Source organism: Rattus norvegicus, chromosome 8, assembly GCF_036323735.1.
Source record: "Rattus norvegicus strain BN/NHsdMcwi chromosome 8, GRCr8, whole genome shotgun sequence".
In the NCBI taxonomy this organism is placed as follows: Eukaryota; Metazoa; Chordata; class Mammalia; order Rodentia; family Muridae; genus Rattus; species Rattus norvegicus.
This window is the reverse complement of record NC_086026.1, coordinates 89,816,734-89,839,209: the sequence shown is the minus strand read 5'-3', so window position 1 is coordinate 89,839,209 and position 22,476 is coordinate 89,816,734. Positions and strand designations below refer to the sequence as shown.

At 42.5% G+C, this 22,476-nt stretch overlaps 1 protein-coding gene, 1 long non-coding RNA gene and 1 pseudogene across 2 annotated transcripts in view; 1 reads left to right on the top strand and 2 right to left on the bottom strand.

Moving 5' to 3' along the window:
* Nucleotides 1-54: 54 nt before the first annotated feature.
* Nucleotides 55-7,454, bottom strand: LOC134480211 (uncharacterized). Its single transcript, XR_010054441.1, has 3 exons — nucleotides 7,070-7,454; nucleotides 5,577-5,819; nucleotides 55-3,138 (listed from the first exon to the last, which is right to left on the bottom strand). It is a non-coding gene; the product is annotated as an uncharacterized LOC134480211 (long non-coding RNA).
* The window catches only part of Filip1 (filamin A interacting protein 1), a 195,264-nt gene continuing 175,225 nt past the window's right edge, over nucleotides 2,438-22,476 (top strand). The window contains exon 1 of the mRNA XM_017595467.3: nucleotides 2,438-2,651. Within this exon, the coding sequence (XP_017450956.1) occupies nucleotides 2,613-2,651 (39 nt within the window). The 5' untranslated portion in view covers nucleotides 2,438-2,612. The remainder of the gene's footprint in view (nucleotides 2,652-22,476) is intronic.
* Nucleotides 7,525-10,141, bottom strand: LOC103690485 (5'-nucleotidase domain-containing protein 2 pseudogene; annotated as a pseudogene).

The following is a 22,476-nucleotide window of genomic DNA, read 5'->3' as shown; positions in this document are numbered from 1 at the left end:
ATTTACACAATGGAATACTAATCAGCTATTAAAATCAATGACTTTGTGAAATTCTTTTTTTTAAAGATTTATTCATTTATTATATATAAGTACACTGTAGCTGTCTTCAGATACACCAGAAGAGGGCATCGGATCTCTTTACCGATGGTTGTGAGCCACCATGTGGTTGCTGGGAATTGAACTCAGGACCTCTGGAAGAGTAGTCGGGTGCTCTCAACCGCTGAGCCATCTCTCCAGCCCAGATTTTGTGAAATTCTTAAGCAAATGGATGGAACTTAAAAAATATCATCCTGAGTGAGGTAACCCAATCACAAAAGAATACACATGGTATGTACTGTACTCACTGATATGTGGATATTAACCCCAAAGCTTGGAATACCCAAGATACAATTCACAAACCGCATGAAGCTCAAGAAGAAGGAAGACCAAAGTGTAGATGCTTCAGACCTTCTTAGAAGGGGGAGCAAAAATATTCACAAGAGGAAATACAGTGACAAAATATGGAGCAGAGACTGAAGGAAAGGTCATCCAGAGACTGCCTCACATAGGGATGCATCCCATATACAGCCACCAAACCCAGACAATATTATGGATGCCAAGAAGGGCACGGTGACAGGAGCCTGATATAGCTTTCTCCTGAGAGGCTCAGCCAGAGCATGACAAATACAGAGGTGAATGCTAGCAGCAAACCACTGGACTGAGAGTGGGGTCTCCGTAGGAGCAATTAGAGAAAGGATTGAAGGATCTGGAGGGGCTTATAACTCCATAAGAACAATAATACCTGTCAACCAGAGTTCCAAGGGACTAAACCACTACCCAAAGACTACATACACATGGACAGACCCATGGCTCCAGCTGCATATGGGAGGGGAAGCCCTTGGTCCTGTCAAGGCTAGATGTCCCAGTGTAGGGGAATGTCTGGGAGGGAGTGGGTATGTGTGTGAGGCAGCACCCTGATAGAAGCGGGGGTTGGGGGTGGGATAGGGGGTTTCTGGAGGGGAAGCCAGGAAATGGGATAACATTTAAAATGTAATTAAAAATTTTACTTATGAGTCCCCCACCCCAAATGTTCTTCATGAGACTTAACCAGACAACAAAGTCTATTAAACAAAAGAAGAAGAAGAAGCTGTGATGTTAGTTGACTGGGAGGCCCCAAGATGTTAACGATATCCGAGCCATGGTCTATCTGCTGAGGGAAGCTGCTAGCAGGAAGTGGAACCAGCCCAGGAGAAACAAGTTTGCTGCAGTCAACAAAGATGAAAAAAGGATCTGAAGACTGCTTTGACATCAGACACAGAGATGCAGAGTTTGGAGTATTCCCAGCTGGTTTTCTGTCCTGCTTTGGGGCTTACAGTTAAGTGATTGGATGAATCTCAGAAGAGACTTTGAACTTTGCACTTTTAACATTATTGAGACTGCTATAGGCTATGGGGAGTTTTGAAGTTGCAATAAATGTACTTTTTAAAAATTATATGTATGCCCCCCTCCTCCCATAGACTCATGTGCCTGAGGGAGGAGGGAGTGGGATGGTTTGTATATGCTAGGCCTAGGGAGTGGTATTATTAGGAGGTGTAGCTTTGTCGGAGTAGATGTATCACTGTGGGCCTGGGCTTTAATACCCTTGTCCTACTTGTCTGGAAGTCAGTCTTCTCCTAGCAGCCTTCAGATGAAGATGTAGACCTCTCAGCTCCTCCTGCACCATGCCTGCCTGGATGCTGCCATGCTTCTGCCTTGATGATAATGGACTGAATCTCTGAACCTCTAAACCAGCCCCAATTAAATGTTGATCTTATAAGACTTGCCTTGGTCATGGTGTCTGTTCACAGCAGTAAAACCCTAGTTAAGATAGGTGCTTTGGGAGGAGAAATCCTGGAGGCTGGTTGGAAACCATGAATGTCAAGCAGTCTACAAAGACTTCAAGAAAATGTGAAGTTTAGTTATGGTGGTACATACTTGGATAACTAGCACTCAAGAGATTCTTAAGTTTGAGGACAGTCTCAGCTACATCAAGAAACCTTTCCTCAAAAAAAAAAAATAAAGGCAATCAATAACAACAGAATAAACATCAAACAAAGAAGCAGAAAAGAAAAATCCTGAATTACGCAGGATAGCAAAGCTGTGTTTACAAAGATTGTCCTGGCAGTCCTGGAAGAGAGTCGGGCAGCCAGGGCACTTTCCCTGCTGCCATACACAGCAGCCATTCTTCTCTCATCTAGGCTGGCCCCTGCTTCTGTTAGACAAGGCTATGACAAAAATGTGGCAAGCATGACAAATATTTCCTCAGTGCGTACTTGACTCCCACTACTAGGAAAACAAAAATTGTCTTTCTAGTCCCACCCCACCCCCTCGAATCTCCTATCTGACCAAAGAAAGAGCATGCCTTGGGGGAAGACAATACTTCCCCCACAGATGCATAACTAGAGCGGCATTTTGAGATAGGTTTAATGTATAATGAGACACTGCAAACCTGAGGGAGATGTTTGCACACTATCGTTTCTTATTTTGCCTCTGAGCTAACCAAAGAAAGACATTTGAAAAAAATCAGCTGCAGACCTGAAAATAGAGAAACATCTTCTACAATTTTCTGCTTCCAAAGTCCTTAGCAAACTACAATGCCTAGAAGCTTCTGGAAGGCAGTGACCGTGGCTGTGGTAAGTCTCCACTTCTTCGTATCACATTATTTCTCTAATTTGTTGTTGCTGTTCACTCATTAATGACCCCTGAATGTACTGTGTGAATGGGGCTCAATTTGAGATCTGGGAGTTGATAGCAGAGGTGTGAATGAGATTTTTTTTTTTTGATTTTGCAATTAGATTTATGACTTGGTTAAAAGAAAATGAAGAGATGCAGCATCATTCCTCAAGCCATTCACCTCACAACCGAGATTTCTTTTCAGATTTCTCGGATCATGATCAGGATCATGACATAAGATTGCATGCCTTCATACTGAACATGTGGCTAGAATTAGCGCTAACAAGGCAGAAACAGTTTAAAAATACAGAGACTAACATCTGGAATCCTACATACGTACCCAGCTGTTCTTCTGTGCTAGGCATGGTGTCAAATGCTCTGCTCACTTCCTACAGCAGCAGCAGCATAGAAAGCAGTTGCCTTCTCATTGTACCTTGAGGGGACAGCCTGCACAGAAAGGAAAACTGATGAAGGCCCTACAACTGGTACCAGTTAATGCTGGTGCTCAACCCTGTTCTAGAGTCAGGCATGGCGGAGCACAGTAGCAATCCCAGTGCTCACCAGTAGAGCCAGAGGATAAGGAGTCAAGACCAGCCTCAACTCCATAATGAATCCGAAGTCAGTTCTGGCTTCAGGAAACCCTTCCTCATTACCTGTCAAACAACTTCAACTTAAACCATTTGAAAGCAACCCAAGCACCACGGCAAATCAGCCTTTCTCTTGCATGCACGGCTTCTTTTACATTTTATCCATGTGTATTGATAATTTGTGTTTGGTTTTTACTCCCTACCCTGCCTGGCCCAGAACTTACTTTACGGACCAGGCTGGCCTTGAACTTGTGACGATCCTCTTGTGTCTGACCCTGAGTGCTGGAATAGAGTTGTGGGCTGCTAGGCTCAGCTTTGTGTTCTTAAACATTTTGGTAGCTGTTCTACCAAATAGACCCCTGATCACCCATCAACCACTTTTATAATGCTTGACATCTTCTATTCTATAATGTTTATATTTTGTATGTTTTCTTTAAGATCTATTTCTAGGAAATACTGCGTCAAGAGCAGAATAGTTAAGTTTCTATGCTCTCTGCATGTGCAGATGCATGTACAAGGACACCTACTATACTGTGGAGGCAGGAAGGAAATCTCAGGAGCTAATTCACTTAAATCTTAAATGTTAATTAATTTATATTTTATGTGGATGACCAATTTGCCTGCATGTATGTCTGGTACCTACAGAGGAAACGAAGAGCAGCAGGCTCCCTGAAACCGGGGTTAAGAACAGTTGCAGGCCGTTATATAGGTGCTGGACCAGAACCTTGGTCTACAAGACCACAAATGCTCTTAACCTCTGACCCATATCTCAAGTCTGTACCTTACCCTTTGAAACAGAGCTTCTAATTGGCCTAGAGTTTGCTAATTTAGACTAAGCCTGATGGACAGTGAGCCCCAGGGACTCACCTGACTTTGTCTTTCCAGTGCTGGGATCATCAGTGTGCATCACTGTGCCCAGCTGCTTACTGATTTGTTTTATTTTTAACATGGATTCAGGAGATGGAATTCAGGTCCTCATGCTTCCAAGACAGCTTTGTTTTGGAGACACCAGCATTTTGGGGAAGGGGGGTGAACAGAATTTCATGTGTCCCAGGCTAGCACAGACCTGTAATCCCTACTACAAGAGGCTGACATAGGAGGATCAAAAATGATTTTTTAAAATTTGTAATTAAAATATAATTAATTATATAATTTCTCCTCTTTGTTTTCCTTCCCAATATTCTCATTCCTGCTCAAATGGATGGCCTGATTTTCTTTATTATTTTTACATATGAATATGCACATCAATATATAAATACAACCTGCTGAACCCAGTTCAGTGTATGATTCCAGGCTGACCACTATGTATTGAATAACCAATCAGGGGGCTCAATCCCTAGAAAAGAGAGTCCTCCCTCTCTTTGCAGTCATCAGTTGCTCGTAGGTCTTTGAGATCCTGCCCCCCCCCACATTAGCATGTCTACTGGTGCTGTCATTGTTTAGGTCTTGTTCTGGCAACCATACCATTGAGGTAGCATATGTGTAGTCTAGGAGATACACTCTCACAGCAGAGCTCCTGGTTCTCTGGTTCTTACAATCTTTCTGCTGTCGTCTTCTAGAATGTTCTCTTAGCCTTAGGTCCAGGAGTTCAGTGGTAGATGTATCTGTTGGGGCTGGGCACTCATTATCAATAGATCTTTGCACTTTGACCAGTGTGGTTTTCTGTCATGGTTTCCATTAGACCTTGACTCAACATAAAATGATATAAAAGGCTGGGAACTTATCAGTGGTAAAGTATTTGCCTAGAAAATATGTGTATGTTGCTGTGTTCAATACCCAGTGCTGGGGTAGGGGAACCAATGATGAAAATGGTTTTGGCAATGACAAAGAACTGGACAAGAAAAACCGAGCTGTGCACGATACACAAGACTCTGTCCGGGGGGACAGTGGGGCAGAAAAGCATCTCATACTCTTAGAATAATAGGGAATTTTGTTCACATGATGGATTAGCGGAAACGGTGTACTTTTGGAAACAGCAGTTGCTATGCCCTAACCTTCTTAGTACATTTCTGATTTCTAATTGATGGAAGAACAGAGCCCAGTGCTCAGTGGAAGGACATTTACAAATCACTAGATCTGGGCTTTGCTAGCTCTTGTCCCTTAGAGTCAGAACCTCATGTTGCCTGTTGCCCATTGTTGCTCAGTGTTATTGAAAAGGTTAGGCTGATTCCATGACAGACTTCAAATTGGCAGTCAAGGAGACTAAGTCAGTTACTAATAGAAAAAACCCCAGGCTCCAGCCTTCACACCTCAGTAATAGTTCCAGAGTGTCCTTAAGAGTAAGATAAAGCCACCTACCTAGGAATTCCAATGTGCCTTAAATGGAGCCTTTGAAGCTCACTTGTTTCTCTATCTTGGTAATGGGGAGACCCCAGCATGCTGGACTTCTGCAGAATAAAACACTTTTTGCGTTTACATACTCTCTGAGTCCAGGGCGTCATTCTTTGGCGTAGTTTTTTGTGCTTATCCAGTTTTGGTGTCAGGGTAACACTGGAATCACAGAAAGAGTTTGTGGAATTGATGTGGTACTTCATTCGGGACCTGCTTTGACAAATGCATAGTAAACTAAAATCACATTGAGAAAGGATCTGTTCTTGCATGTTTGACTTAACTTTCTTACCAATTAATATGAGGACATAAAAAGGAATAGAAAAAAACAATGTGAATATTGAGGAAACTTTCATTCATGCAAAGCAGAATCAAATTTCCACACTCTAGAGATGGTTCAATTCCCAGCAACCACATGGTGGCTCACAATCATCTATACCTGGATTTGATGCCCTCTTCTAGTGTGTAGATGTACATGTAGATAGAGCACTCACATACAAAAAAATAAATCTATAAAAAAAAAGTATTGATGTTAGCTCTTCCTTCAGGGTTTAAGAGAATTCAATACTGGGCTGGAGAGATGGCTCAGTGGTTAAGAGCACAGACTGCTCTTCCGGAGGCCCTGAGTTCAAATCCCAGGAACCACATGGTGGCTCACAACCATCTGTAATGGGATCTGATGCCCTCTTCTGGTGTGTCTGAAGACAGCTACAATGTACTTATATATAATAAATAAATAAATCTTAAAAAACAAAACAAAACAGGGTTCCAGGACTGGCAAGGCTATACAGAGAAACCTTGTCTAAAACCAAAAAAACAAAAAACTTAAAAAAAAAAAAAAAGAGAATTCAATACTGAGTCCATTCTGCCCTGTGTTACTGCAGTTCGACTAGGCTCCTCTCAGGAACCTAGCAACTGCTTAGGTAATTATTTGCCACAGTCGTCAGGTGTGGGCTGCATATAAAAAGACTGCCTGCCACCCCAGCTTGCTCTCTCTCTCTCTCTCTGTCTCTCTCTCTCTCTCTCTCTCTCTCTTTCTCTCTCTCTCTCTCTCTCTCTCTCTCTCTCTCTCTCTCTCTCTCTCTCTCTCTCTGTGTGTGTGTGTGTGTGTGTGCATTCTATATGTGTATGGGTGGTTCCAGAGGCCAGAAGATGGTGTTGGATCCCCTGGAGCCAGAGCTAGAGGCAGTCATGAGACCTTGAGTGGTTACCAGGAACAGAATTCTAGCTCTCTTTACTGCTGAGTCATCTCTCTAGCCCCCATCTGCATCCCTGGAGTGAAACTAGCTTGGTCCTCATCTTCTCAGTGTGTCCTTGAACTCAGTTTGCAAGAATGTTACTGGGAATGTTTACGTGTACTCACTGTGGTCTATAGTTTTCTTCCTGTTGTTTTTTTGTCAGTATCCAGTTTTGGTGTCAGGGTAACACCGGGATCACAGAAAGAATTTGGTAGTGTTCCTTACCTTTCTGTCTTGTGGAACAGTTCAAGAAGTATTGATGTGGGGTTGGGGATTTAGCTCAGTGGTAGAGCGCTTGCCTAGCAAGCGCAAGGCCCTGGGTTCCGTCCCCAGCTCTGAAAAAAAAAAGTATTGATGTGGGGTAAGAGAGATGGTTTAGCAGTTAAGAGACCTGTCTGCTCTTCCAGAGGTCCTGAGTTCAATCCTCAGCAACTACATGGTGACTCATAACCATCTATAATAAGATCTGGTGCCCTCTTCTGGAATGCAGGCATATATGCAGGCAGAACACTGCTCATAATAAATAAATAAATCTAAAAAAATACAAGTAATCCAATCTATAAATGGGCTAATGAACTTATCAGACATTTTTAAGAGAACTACAAATGGCCAGTAAATATTTGAAAAAAAATGTTTGTCATCCTTAGCCATCAGCATGCTAAAACTGCTCTATGGTGACATTGAACCCCAGTTAGAATTGCTGCAAACAAGAAAGCAAATGGTAACAAATGGTTGAACTATCAATGAGGGTGTGGTGGCACAGGTATCTTTATAGACTAGAGCAGCCACTTTAGAAATCAAGTTAGACCGACCACATGGCAGGTCCCTTCGGAATATGCCAAGGAACTCTTAAGTGGTATCTCGGAGATATTTGCATATCATTTTTTATTGCTGCACTATTCACAGAAAAATAAATGAAGAAAATGTGGTACATGCACAATGGAATTTTATTCAATGTAAAGAAAATGTAAACTGGGCAAGGTGGCTAACTAGGTAGAGATGCTTGATGAAGAATTTCCAGAGGAAGCTAATAGACTCCACGAAGTTGTCCTCTGGCATGAAATTCATTGACACAAGTGGAAATCATCATGTTAAGTGCAAAAAGCCAATACTCAAAGAAATAAATACCACATTTTCTGTGAAGTGGGTATCCTATACGGAGAGAGAGGCACAAAGACAGAGAGACAGAGACAGAGATAGACAGAGAGATATGAAGTGGACCATGGGAGAGGAAAATGAGATTTTTTTAAAAAAAGAGACTACTTTTGTTGCTTGTCAAGGTAGCTGGGGCTAAAAGGAATGGTCTGTCCAAGACAGTAAAAGTGTCTCCAGGGAATGTGGGCCATTTTTCAAGAATGGGTAGTTCCATGTAGTCAGTGCAGAACTTGTCCATCCAGAGGGGCACCTCAGGCTGCAGGGGTATGTGGCATGGCTAGACAGTGACCATATGGTAGTGAACACACAGCTGAGACCATGTACAGGTCAGAGAAGTATACAAGGCTTCTGGAAAAGTGGATTATGGAAGGTGTGGGAGATGCTCCCAAACGGAGCGTTGAATAGGGTGATGCATCTCGATTCTTGTGGCTCCTTCATCCACACAGCCAGGCATCTGCATCCTGGCAAATTTGCACACGCTCTAGCCATCCAGTGAGCACCTGTGGCGGGGCCAACAGTGTCCTTACTGTTGTATGTTGATGATGCAGATCTCATGCTCTAGCTCAGAGAGGAGGGCTCCTGGGTGCCTGCCAGGCCATAGCATGAGATCTGCCATGTCCTCATAGCAGTGGTCACTAAAGTAGAACACACGCAGCACTTGCCATTCTGTCAGACGAAGAAAGTCAAAAAGGTTGCCGATAGATACTGGCCCTTTTCCAGGAAAGTGACACAGTCCCAGGGGAGAGAAGCCTTACTCATCACGCTTTTCTAAAAGATTCTGCCAGGCAGTGAAATAGCCTGGCTTGTCTGCCTGGATGCTGACCACATTGAAGAGCTAGAGCCAATCAGGACCTAGCATGCGCCGCATGCCCTTGTCCACAAAGCGGAAGGGTGATGAGCAACAGATGTTTTACATGGCTAGCACGTGGCTCAGGACTGCAAATGTTTCATCCCTTCTCAGGATATACTTTGCCATGTCTTGCTCAACCCACTGGTACAGGAGGCCCTTCACATCCTGGGCGCCATCTCTCACATCCTTGGAGAGGTATACTTGATCAAACTCCAGGCTGTGGCCCAGAAAGTAATCTACCTACCATACAGGGCAGCAGTGGCATCGCTGGCAGTAAGAAGATGTCCATGAATTGCTTGATGAATGGGCTCTTGCCAAAAGCCACTCATCTATTATAGTGTCATATGCTGGGTGCCACCATATAAGGTCAGTCACTTGTACATAATGAAAAGCATCAATTTTCACCAGGGAACTCTTCTAAATGTCATAGTGCAGGTCACCGATGGCCCAGCTGGGGTCATTGTAATTCTGAATCCGCGCAGGGTATGAGTATGCTCGATCAGGATGTTCGGGGAGACATTGATGATCTCAGGGTGAAGCGCGTCCGCATACTGGTCAGTGTGTCGTCATAGTCAAAGCCACAGACTTCAGATGTCACTCGGGCAGATGTCATTGTTGGCGTAGACGGCTGCTGGGTTAAGGAAGCTGTAGACTTTGTGGCAGAAAGTTATGCACCGGCCTAGACTTGTCCTGGTAACAAGCCCACATGTGCTCCCTGAGGTACCTCCACTGTCTGCGGGCACTGAGCCTGGGGTGATGCAGCAGTGGCCTCTGGGACCTGGTGGGCCACAGTGAGGACTGGAGGGTGAGGACGAGACCTTTGTACAGCAGCCAGAGGTGAGCTGCAGCCAAGGTCCGGGAACGCCATACCCCTGCCACTGAATCTGCCGCCTTTGACTGGAAGACTGGATCTTAAGGGAGGTTAGAGGGGATAAAAGGGAGATTAATGGAATACATGAGGCATGAAAGCAGAAAAGAGGCTGTGGGTAAAGGAGAGAGACTAGCAAAAGAAAGAAGGGAAGGGGTGTGTTGTGGTGTGGTAGTGGGTGGGGAAGGGCAGTGGGGCCGGCACAAAAACAAAACTAAACAAAACAAAATTTCTATGAAAATGCCACGAAAAAATGAGTTTCTGTCTTAACTTTTAAAAATTAATAAATCATTACTGGATTTTTCTTTTTTGAGACAGGTCTTGTGTTGCCTAGGGCAGCCTCAAACCCACTAGGTAGCAACATGACCTTGAGCTTCCGATCCTTATGATCCTGAGTGCTGGAATTACTGATGTGTGCCGCCATGCCCCATTTTAGATATTACTGTATTGGAACCCAGAGTTTCATGCATGCTTGGCGAGCATTCTACCAACTGAGCTACAGCCACATTTTGGATTTAAATTTTTTTAAAAGTTTTATTTATTTTTTATGTGCGTTGATGTTTTGCCTGCCTGTCTGGGTGAGGCTGCTAGATCTTCCGGGACTGGAGTTACAGTTGTGAGCTGCCATGTGCGTTCTGGGAATTAAACCTAGGTTCTCTGGAAGAACAACCAGCGCTTTTAACAACGGAGCCTTCTCGTCAAGCCCTGGATTATTTTTTAACTTTCTACTTTCAATTTTTTTCACTATTAGAGAGTAATTGAGAGCAGCAAAAGGAACTATCTATGTATTTGAAAGCATGTGCTATGCATGTAGTCACGTTCTGTGTTTTGGTATTATATAGCCTCTAAGCAGGTGTGCTCCCTGGTATTTGGTGTCAGGCCCTTGTCCTAGCTGATAAAATCCCATGCTGCAGAGAGCGAATGCGCCACCAGGTGGCTCCCAAACACCATCCACTGATGGTTTCAGCTTAGAGCACAAGGGTGTGTTGGTATAAAAATCTATTTTCTTAAGAAAGTACTTAATTTTAATTTCATTTGTGGATGAACTCTAATATTGAAAAAATCCATCATTAAAATTCATCTAAATGAAAATAAGATTTCATCTGTTGTCTCTCTTGTTTTTTCCCCCTTTCATGCAGTGTTCACACAGAATTCTAGGTCACCCAGTGCTGCAAGACCCTATCTCCAAAAAGGGGGGCGGGGGAGGGGCAAAACCTACAAATACTAAGGAACGTAGCACATCAGACACAAAGTCAGTCCACAGTGGAACTCAAAAGAAAAGTCAAGGGCAGGCGGCAAGTGCTTGAGCACTTGCGATCTCGGCACTAAACTCCTGAGGCCCAAGTGCTGGGGTTTGAGGAGAGCTTGAATTGATCCTGTTCAATCAGGAAAGCAAAAGAAAGGGAAAGAGGGGGAAGAAAAACTTCATCTTGATAGAAGAGTGGCAATAGTCTTAAAAGAATAATGAAATGAAAAAGTAGCCGTTGTAGCTGGGCATGGTATTGCCTAGAAGCAGGGAGAATCCCAGACTACACAGAGCAACATATTGAAAACTTTGTCTCAAAACAAAATAAAAGCCCCTCCCCCACAAAACCCAACCAACCAACCCAACCAACTAACCAATTAAAAAACACAAAATATGGAGATATGCGAACATAAGAATATACTAGTTTTCTAAGAAAATTATGTTTTGGGCTGGAGAGATGGCTCAGCGGTTAAGAGCACCCGACTGCTCTTCCAGAGGTCCTGAGTTCAATTCCCAGCAACCACATGGTGGCTCACAACCATCTGTAAGGAGACCCGATGCCCTCTTCTGGTGTGTCTGAAGACAGCTACAGTGTACTTATATATAATAAATGAATAAATAAATCTTTTAAAAAAAAAAAGAAAATTATGTTTTTATTCTCTCACTTTTAAATGTATACCTTAATTTTTTTATTTGGTGTGTGTGTGTGTGTGTGTGTGTGTGTGTGTGTGTGTGTGTGTGTGTGTGTAAGAGAGAGAGAGAGAGAGAGAGAGAACACTTGTGGAGCCCCTTGCTCCTTCCACCTTTGTGGTGGATTCTGCTGGTCAAACTCAGGTCACCAAGTTTGCACAGCAGTCGCCTTTACCCAGTAAGCAGACTCACTGACCCTAATCTTTACACTTGATCTTAGCCAAAAGGCCGAGAAGCGATGACCCTAATCTTTAATACATACTTTAAGATAGCTTCTTCATACACTGAAGGAAAATTTGCAATTTCACTAAGGCAGTTAAAATATGTTGAATTAATAATATCATAAAATGGGCTGGAGAGATGGCTCAGAGGTTAAGAGCACTGGCTGTTCTTCCAGAGGTCCTGAGTTCAAATCCCAGCAACCACATGGTGGCTCACAACCATCTGTAACAAGATCCGGTGCCTTCTTATGGTGTGCAGGCATGCAGGCAGAACATTATATAAATAATAAATAAATAAACCTTTAAAAATAATATCATAAAATAGCTAAGATGACCTTGTTAAAGCATAAAATTATAATATCATTTTTATTTATATTAAACTATGTCTCTATTTGTAGTGTATCTTACACACACACCGAGGAAGAGCTAGCACATGAGCATCAGGCAGCTTTGGTGATATAAAAATTCTGTGCTACAATTACATGATTTATAACCTTAATTTTCCAAAAGTATTAGGAGTTTTTGGACTTTTTTTTTTTCAAATCCAGGAGGACCTATTGTTTGCTTGTAAATATCAAGTTTGTGGAGCAAAAGGGAACTTTAGCCTTCCCCACCCCTCCCCTTCTCCAAGTATATCACTGGAGAACAGAATGGGCAGATGTGCTAAGGCCCAGCTAGGCAGGTGGCATCCTCAAGGAAAAGCGCTTAATCGTGAAATGCTAAAATAAGAATGTGCTATAGAAGATTAAATGGGGGCTAAATAGGCAGACTTTAAAGGTGAAAGCTTTCAGTGTGCAAATATTCATTATTTAGTCAAAGTTTGCATATCTTTATATATCTCAAGTGTAAGGTATTGGAAAGATGAAAATCACGATGTGCTTCTGGACTGTTTAGGTCCTTTTATTCATGCGAAATCTGTTTACTACTTTAAGTTAGGTAAGTGTGTTCGAGCGTAGTTATTTCTGCTTGTGAGTCCAGTGAGTGTGTAGTTCTAACCTGCACACTGTTTTAGTATGAGTCTGTGTGAATTACGACCACTGGCCTGTAACTACATTAGCTAAGCTGTGTGTCTACTTAAGACATTTGGGTGGCGGGCTCTTCTGACTCTGGTCTTCATCCTTCTTCAGACTTAGTGTGATGCAATGTTCCTTACAAAAGTCTGCCATCAGTGAGGCTGGGCACTGACACAGGACTTGGCTGAAGACAATCGGGCCTTAGTATTCTCCCCATGCCCATTCGACTCAGCTGAAGCAGCCGTGACCACAGGCTTCCTTTAACCTCAAATAACCAAAGATCGCATTACACAGTTCAGCTGACCACAGGAGGAATGCAGCTTCCAGGGTTGAATGTGAGTGACATCGAGTGTCTTCTTGGGAATATGATCTTTAAAAACTATTTGAAGGTGCTAAGGAATAAACAGAAAGCTGTCTCCCACTCTGACAAGATGTTGACATGCTTTTGTGCTGTTCACAAAATCATCTTTTCATGTGTATGTATGTTTTGCCTGAATGTATGCATGTGTATCACATGAGCACCTTGTACTCATGGAGGTCGGAAGACGGTGTTGGGGCCCCTGAGCTAGAGTTACAGGTAGTTCTGAGCCACTGTGTGGGCATAGGGAGCAGAACTGGGATCCTCTGGAAGGACAATAGGAACTTCAACCATTTTAACAGGGGGAATTCCCCGTCTGTGACAGGTTCACAGGGGTTTCCCAGCCAGGTTATTACCTTAAAATAGAAAACGTTGTATTGATGAAACTGTTACTGCAGTAAGGATAAAGATTTTTCCTGTCCTCTTCCTATACTTGCCTTTTAAAATATAAAACCCAAAGTCATAAGGTAGCTAACTTTTTTAATTATTGACGTTTCAAATGTTATCCCCTTTCCTGGTTTCCCTTCTGGAAACCCCTTATCCCATCCTTCCTCCCCCTGCTTCTAGGAGGATGCTCCCCCACCTACCCACCCACTCCCTCCCTCCTCCCTGCCCTGGCATTCCCCTACACTGGGGCAATGAGCCTTCCCAGGACATTCTTATATCAAAATTCTAGGTCTTCCACAGATCCAGTCTTAATTATTTGTTCAAATGCATATGCAAAGCTGTGCCCTTTATGTCTTATTATGAATCACTTACATCTCCATGTATAGTCACCTGTTCTATTCTCTACACAATGTCAACAGGAAGTGCATAGACCAGGATCCTGTGAGGAGGAAGGGATGGGGACCATCTTAAGTAGGCTTGTTCAACAGAGTTAGCCTTGGCCAAGAGATGACTGACTAAATATAAAAAAAAGTCGTGTTAGCAAATGCCCTGATCATGTCTCGTTCCACCTTCAGGCTTAAAAAAAATCTGCTAAATTAAAAATATTATCAGAGAAGTTTTATTTATGCAATGTATCTAGGCTAACACAACCAGTTTTGTCTAATTTCCTATGAAACTGTTAGCATCACCACTGACAGGAAACGGGAAACTACTTTTGGTAGGAAGTCCACTTGTTTTGGAGGGTATAGAAACTTCTGAGAGTCACTGACTTTGTTTCCCGTTCTGACTCGCAGCCTTGTCAAGTTAATTAACTTAGAAATTATATTTGTCCATCCATAGTATTAGCTAGCATTATCCATAATGGTGGATTTATTAAGATTTGATTTGGGGGGTTGGGGATTTAGCTCAGCGGTAGAGCGATTGCCTAGCGAGCGCAAGGCCCTGGGTTCGGTCCCCAGCTCCAAAAAACAGAAAAAAGAAAAAAAAAAGATTTGATTTGGACTGGAATGGTGAATATAAAGTAGCTGAGGAAAATTAAGATTTGTGTTTTTTCTTGCATCTGTCTCTGATGCCCAGATTATCCTGAGAAGAAGCAATTGAGGGGAGAAAAGGTTTGACTTCCATGGGGATAGAAGAGACCATCCTGGCAACAGGCAGAGAAGGCGAGAGGAGCACACAGAAGCTTCCTGAGCACAGGCATCAGAAAGGGAAGCAAGTAGGCTGGACTGTAAAGCCTTCAAGATCACCCCAAGTTACACACTTACTCTAGGAAGGTCCACCACCTCTTACAGGTTCCTTAACTTTCCCAAACAGCGTCACCAGCTGGGACCAGGTGTGCAAACACCAGAGAACTGGCAGGATATTATATCTGACCTGTGGGGCAAGTTAGAACAGACATTCCAAAAACACGGAATAAAACCACCTTCAGGCTAAGGTGCATAAGATGCATGTGAAACATAAATGAGTTTCACATGTAGGCGTGGGTTCTGCCCCCCAATATCTCATCACATACACACACACACACACACACACACACACACACACACACACACACACATTTCCCAAAAAGAAAAGAAACATGAAATCTTTTAGTCACAGCACTTCAGAGAAGGGATAACCAATCTGCATTAGGGGCTGGAGAGATGGCTCAACGGTTAAGAGCTACTGACTGCTTTTCCAAAGGTCTTGAGTTCAAATCCCAGCAACCACATGGTGGCTCACAACTATCTGTAATGAGTTCAGATGCCCTCTTCTGGTGTATCTGAGGACAGTGACAGTATACTCATATACAAAATAAATAAATATTAAAAAATACTTTAAAGAAAGACATAACTTTTCCTTCATAATGTGCTTTCTTATCCAAGTTATCCATTACAAGGCTGAGCTGCTATAACCGACACCCTGTGCACAGTGGTGAAAAATAGGGTTCCGGATACAATGATCTTGATCAGCATGGCAGATCAGCTCCACATGCCAGTTCAGGGACCTGGGTTTCTTCTATCTTTCTGCTTCTCCCAGGACAGTGCTTGTGTATTACTGAGACAGATACAATGTCCCATATGGAAGATTCAGTCAGTGGGAAGGAGAAGAGAACAGAGAGGAATGTGTTCTTGTTATCTCAGGCCTAGATCCCAAGTGGCACACAAGACTTCTCTTCAGAAGGACAGACCTTAGTCATAAAACTGTGTGCAATTGCAATGAGTTTGGGAAGTATTGGTTAGCTAGGTAACTGAGTGCCTAACAAAACTGAACTAGGCTTTGGTGGACAGCCATCACTCCAAACCACATCCTCGTACATTGTACTGTAGCATCTATTTCAGGCTCCGTTCAGGTTTTTTTAGATCTTACCTCAGAAAGAGGGACAGGATGAACCTGTCACCTTGCCTGGTATCCTCCTTCTTATGTACTTGTGGACACTCTAGGTTTCTGCTCCTCTTTTGTCCTCACCCAACCACATTCTTGCCAAGAAATGCAACTATGCCATGCATATTTCTGTGTATTTGAGTGTTTGAATGTTTTGAATTGTTATAGTAGTATTCAGATCGAGGCTTGCCTAATTTCCTCCTTCCTCTACTGAGTAACTTCTGTTGTTTCATTGAAAAAAAGAGGTGCAACTAAAGTCACCAAAAGCTATGGTAGGGTGTCCCATGCTTCCACACATAGTAATCTCACAAAGACAGTGCCTGACCTGCCAAGAGGGGTGAGGAGGATCAGGAGCCAGAAGCCAGTTTCATGAGTCCCAGGATGGCCTTGATTGTATCATGAGATCTTTCCTCAGAACGCAAGAATAAAAACTTGTGTTTGAAGGTCTTTAATATATGCATATAGTGTATTTTTAGAGCTATAACCCCATAATATATTACCTAAAAATACTTTAATCAAATACTGCTTGCCCACCCCATATTTAAGTAAACTAGATGGTGAATAAAGATCTTCAAGAGTGTGGGCCTTCAATATAACACTATTGGTTTGATGGGGTCTTATGTTTCCCAGGAGATGATGGGTCATGTGAAATAGAAAGCTAAAGGATATTCAGATATCTGGAAAACATTATTTTTCATTGTGCTTGTGAGGCTGTTTCTGGAAGAGATTAGCATTTGAGTCACTAAAATGTGTAAAGGAGGTCTTCCTCAATCAGTGTGGGTGGGCACCATCTAATATAATGAGGTCCCTGTGGAGACAAAGCTCAGGGGGAATCCCTTCTTCCCAACTAGAACTTCCATCTATTCCTTCCAGGAAACACTCCTAGCTCTCAGAATTTGGACTTGGGCCAGGCTTACAGTATTTCTTTCCCACTCTTTGGCTCATAGAACTGGGACTACATTACACCGCCATCTTTTCCAGTTCTCTTCCTCAGCCAGCAGATCGGAGATGTCTCTGCTTCTATAATCATGTGAGCAAATTTTCATAGTAATGTCTTCATTCCCTTCTCTTTACCTATGAATCTACTATCTGACCATAATCCATCTATCCATCTATCTGTCTATCATCTATCTATCTATCTATCTATCTATCTATCTATCTATCTATCTATCTCTGTTTCTTCTATATAATTGGTTCCAGTTTTCTGTAGAATTTTGCCTCAGGATTGTGACTCTTGTCAGCTGTGGATACCAGTGATAAACTTGCAGGCTACAGACATAGAGGAATCATTGGTTCATGGCTTGCTGTTCTGATGGAGGCTAGACTCTCTTGTCTACACAACAGCTTGTACATGGCACTGCCTTGTAAGCATCCAAATGACTTTTAGTCAAGTGATTTACAAGATTTAAGATTTTGTTTTAGGTCTTATGTCTTAGGTTGTTACATGATGAATAAAGTTTGGAATGTTTGAAAATTTAATGTATAACAACAATGTAAACTATATTATTTTATTGTGTGTATTATCACTATATACTTTCTGTCTTTATAATCATGTATAATTGAGAATGGCTAATTTCCATTTTATGTATGTCATATATTCTTTGTCTGCATCTCTGATTTGTCCAGATCCTTCCAGAGAAGGATTCTCTTCTTTAAAAACTCCTGCAATGAATACAAATGATCCTGATTTTACATCATTATATAATTTTATTTTGCTCAAATTAAAATTTGTATAAATCCTGATTTTATGTTTGTTACATCCACTAGATGATATTTGCAGAAGTGAGAGACAACATAATTCTTCTCATTCCTAAGAACAAGGCTTCCTCATGGTGGTACTCAAGGACTGTATGATAGTACTGGCTTACTCTTTTATTTCTGGGGCTTTAATTTCTAAAGACACGGTCTTATGTCTTATGTAGCTCAGTCTGGCCTTTATCAAACTCTTTAGCCACCGATGACTTTGAATTTCTGATTCACTATAGATGGCCTACATGTCCTCAGTAAGTCAAATAAAAAGCTGCCTTTCATGAGACAGTCAGAATCGTTAGACTTCAGAAGTTGAAGATCAACTTCTATAGTTCTCAAACCCTGTTCTCAATGTTGTATGATTCTGTGATTTCTTTTTTAATGACCAAGAGGCCAAATACTATTATATGTCATATTTCCACTTAGGGCTTTGTTTGCTCTTTAGAGTTCCTCAAAAAGAACTGTGAGCCTTAATGTTTTAAGAGTAGTAAGAAATTGTTTTCCAATAGCCAGCAGGGATTGTCAAGTTTCTGACGCATTTTAATGGGCTCACCATTGGAGTTATTATATTTAGTGGTGCTAGACAGCAGCAACGAAATTCTGTTACTTTAACTGCTTTTGAGCAAGTCTAACTAAATTCTCTACACAATGTGCAGTTTCCACACAGGAGTGAACCAGCACACAACTGCAGAGGGTTCAGGCAGTGCAGATACCAAGAAGAAGCCAGGTGGAGTTTCCCTGGAAAGGTTTTTATTTCACTTTTATGATTAATAAAGTGTAGGCAGATGTCAGGAGCTTCTCTGAAATGTTCATAATGAACTATTGGAGGACAACTGCCTTTCAAAGACTAGCAAACCTCTGCAGCAGGATGAGGGTCGGGTAGATCTCATCATCCCCCTCCCACACATGAACCCATGTTACTCAGAAAGGAATAAAAGGCTATGTTCAACATGCTACAAAAAATTCTATTCACTCATTAAGCTCTTCCCTTTAAACGTGAGTCCTAGAGTTTCCAAGGTAACTTCTTGGGAAATCGTGTTACACAATTGCATGTTCCCAGAAACACAGCTGCTATTACACATTCAGACTCCATGGGACTTAGCAAAAGGAAATGGCACAGGAGTACAGCTAGTTCTATAAAACATCTCCAGCTACTTCATCCTAATGACAACAAGGTTATGAGGTCACAGAAGGGCAGGGGACCTGACTCAGTGATTGAGAGCGCTTACTGCTTTTGCAGAGAACCCAGGTTTAGTTGCCAGCACTCGTGTCGGAAGTTCAGAGCCACCTGTAGTTCCAGCTCCAGGAGGCCTCGCAGCCCTGGGCATCCAGAAGCACCGCCACTCTGTGCACGTACCACCCCTCCCACAGACGTACATACTTAAATATCATGAAAAATAACTCTGTTTGTAAAAGACACCACATAGAAGCTGGGCCTAGTGGTGAAGACCTGTTATCTCATCACTTGGGAGGACTGCTGTGAGTTTGAGGAGGTTAAAGTCTAAGCCTGCCCTGGCCTCAGAATAAGATACCATCTGAAACCAACCAAACAAATAACAACAACAACAACAACAACAACAAAAAAAAAGACTGCCAAAAATATTAGTTTTTAATATTATTGTACTGTTGACAGACATGAGTAAGGATGGATAGCTTCTGATATGGTAACAGATTTTATTTTGCAAATATATTAACACGCTATTTTTCCCACACCTGTCCTTTAAATTCTTCTCATTCATAGACTCCTTGTAGGCTGCCCTTCAGCTTTCTATAACCCTCTTGCCTCAAGTGCTGGGATCACAGGCATGGGCACTGTATTTCCCAGTGGACTTTTGCAGTGAGTCTTGAAGGCTATATAGGTCCAAGAATGGGAAGGGAGACCATGAGTCTCTAACAAGGCAACAAGGTTGACTTAAGGGAGCAGGAGAGTTGTTTTCACTTCCTGTGATGTGGATTTTCTTTGTAAAGGGAAAGTCTGGGGAACTTGCTCTGAGCTGGAGCTCTCCCATAAGGAAGAGGGGGCACTGCCTTTCCTCTGGCTTCTAGAAAATTTCCTGTCTGGGCCTTGGCCTGAGCAGCAATAGGTGTAGTAAACAGCTGTGTAGACAGCCATATTGGTTTTTGTATGAGAAAGATTGGGTGACCCCAAACAATTCAGGCTTCATTCATTACAAAATGAACTTGACCATGCAGTGTCACCCGGAGGTATTCTCAAGAATTAACTTTCTGTGTCAGATCTCTTTTTATCCCGAACCTCTCCTTATCCCTGCATCTTAAAAAGGACCCAGGCATCTGCAAAATTTCTGGAGGGAAATTTGCAAGATAGCAGTTTATTGTTGAGACCTGCTCTCTGGTCCCATTAGACACTGCTCTGGTTCCCCCTGCTACTCTGCTGGTTTAGTAATAAACCTATTCTGTGAAAGGTTTTGAGTTTGGGAGTCAAGGTGGGAAAATGGAGGTGGATTGTCTCTTGAGGTAAGGTATGCACTCGAATAGTTAATATCACCACAGACAAGCAAACAGCAGCATGGCATGGGCTCAGGTATGTGGTATGCAGGAGCCCCTTTCTGTAGGGGTCAGGAAGGGGACACATTTCAGGCCATGTGACTGCTGAGTCAGGCTATGTCTGAGTCAGCTATGAGGCTGGGGAGGGCAAGCATGTAGACCAACAAGCCACTTTAGTTATGTAAACCAACAATGCTGTTTTTTGTTTTTTGTTTTTTGTTTTTTTTTTTTTGGAGTTGTCGCAATTCAGTCAAAATAGAGAAACTTTACAAAATATAGAGAGCTGTAGGTCAGATCAAGGTCTAACACTGTTCTGCACTAGGGCTTATGCTTTCCGAACCCTCTATCACCTGGGCCATCCTTATGTTTCCTGAAGGTTCTGTGCTTTCCCACTCTGCAGCCCATCGACAGATGACTGCCTCTGCCGGAATCCCTCTGTCCATCTGCAATTTGCATTCTGTGGAATGACAGAAATGAAATAGACCTTCTCTTGCAGATGTCTTTAACGTCAGGTACCCTAGTGAGCAAGGGCTGAACCAAGACAAGGAAGGTTATTCAATATCATCTGTTCTCTGAGAAATGTAATCTTAGGACAGAAAGACCAGAGACACCAAGGAAATGCAGAAGGATGGAGGGTGGGAGCCCTGTCGTGTGACGTACCTCAGGATCATCTGTGAAGAGACAGCTCTAACATGGTTCAGAACATCTGAAAGATATATTCATCTGTCCGGATGTTGTATCTGCAGGAGGATCCAGAGTTTAAGGTCAACCAGATATTGACAAAGTCTGTCTCGAAAACAGATGGGCAGACAGACAAAAATCCAATACTGTAGAGGGGGAGAGGTGGGATGATGTGGGGAAATTGGATGGGGAGATGGTGTGGACAGATCATATTTCACTTTATACATGTATGAAATTCTCAAAAATAAATAAAATTGAGAATACAAATCAAAATGAAAGCCAACATTTCTTTGCCTTTCTACCATATGTTCTGATAACTTACCAACAAGGAGCTCCTTCCCGCAATGTCTTGCATTGGGAACATGGTGGTGCTCATGTGCTTGCCAAACTTGCTGAAACCTGGCCGTGAGAAGGGATGCTAGTGTTATCCCGCCCCCAAAAAGAGCTGGAGCAAGATGGGCAGGTGTCCTTCTTAGTCTCTTGCCTTTATCATTTTATTTCTTCTTTTAGTTCAAAGATCCCAGTGCTATCCAGAGATTTGAACATGAGATTCTAATCTTGTGTGTATATGTGTGTGTACATGTATATGTGCACATGTGTGTTAGTGAGTGTATGTCTATAAGTGTGCATGTGTGTAAGGGTATCTGTGTATGTGTGTATGTGCATGTGTGTGAATGTGTGAGTGTGTATGTGTGTGAGTGTATGTGTGCGAGTGTGTGAGTGTGTGTGTGTGCACATGTGTACGGGGTATGAGTGTGAGTCAGTGCATGTGTGTGTGTGTGTGTGTGTGTGTGTGTGTGTCAGTGTGTACTGCTAGAATGGAGCTCAGCTGGTCTTTGTTTCTCACAGAATCCAGTGCTATTGTAGAGCAGAGCAAATGTTTCAGCATTTTTTTTAGTTATTTATACTAAAAAGAACTACAGATATCTCTACCTTGTTTGGCTGGGTGTGATAGACAAGCTTGGGGCAGAAGCAGGAGGATCACTGCAAATCTGAGGCAAACCTGGACTACGTAGTTAGTTCTAGAAATGAGAATAAGCAACAAAACTCCATCCGAAAAGGCCAACCAACTGTGCCTGGGGTGCGTGGTGCACGTCTTTAATCTTGGCACTGGGGAGGCAGAAGCAGGCAGATCAGCGAGTTGAAGCTAGCCTGGTGTGTGTAGCAAGTTCTAGGCCAGACAGAGCTATGCAGGGAGACCCTGTCCCAAACAAACAAATAAACAAACAAACAATAATAACGAAACCCATCATTGAAACCACCGCCACCCTCCCCCATTGACACCTAAGTTTACTAAAAAAAACAACAAAGCAAAAAAACCCAAAACCCCCACCCTATTAAGATGGATATTAAAGGTATTCTTTTCCTTAAAAATTCCCTGACCTCAAAGCTAGAAGTCATTTTTAAATCTATATTGCTTAACATAGCCCCTCCTTGGGAATCAAACTGGGGTTTCATCCGTCCTAGCTATAGCCTCCTACTTGTATATCTTGTGGTTCTTTGTGCTTTGCTTGGCTTTTATGTCTCTGTCTCGTTATTGCTGTC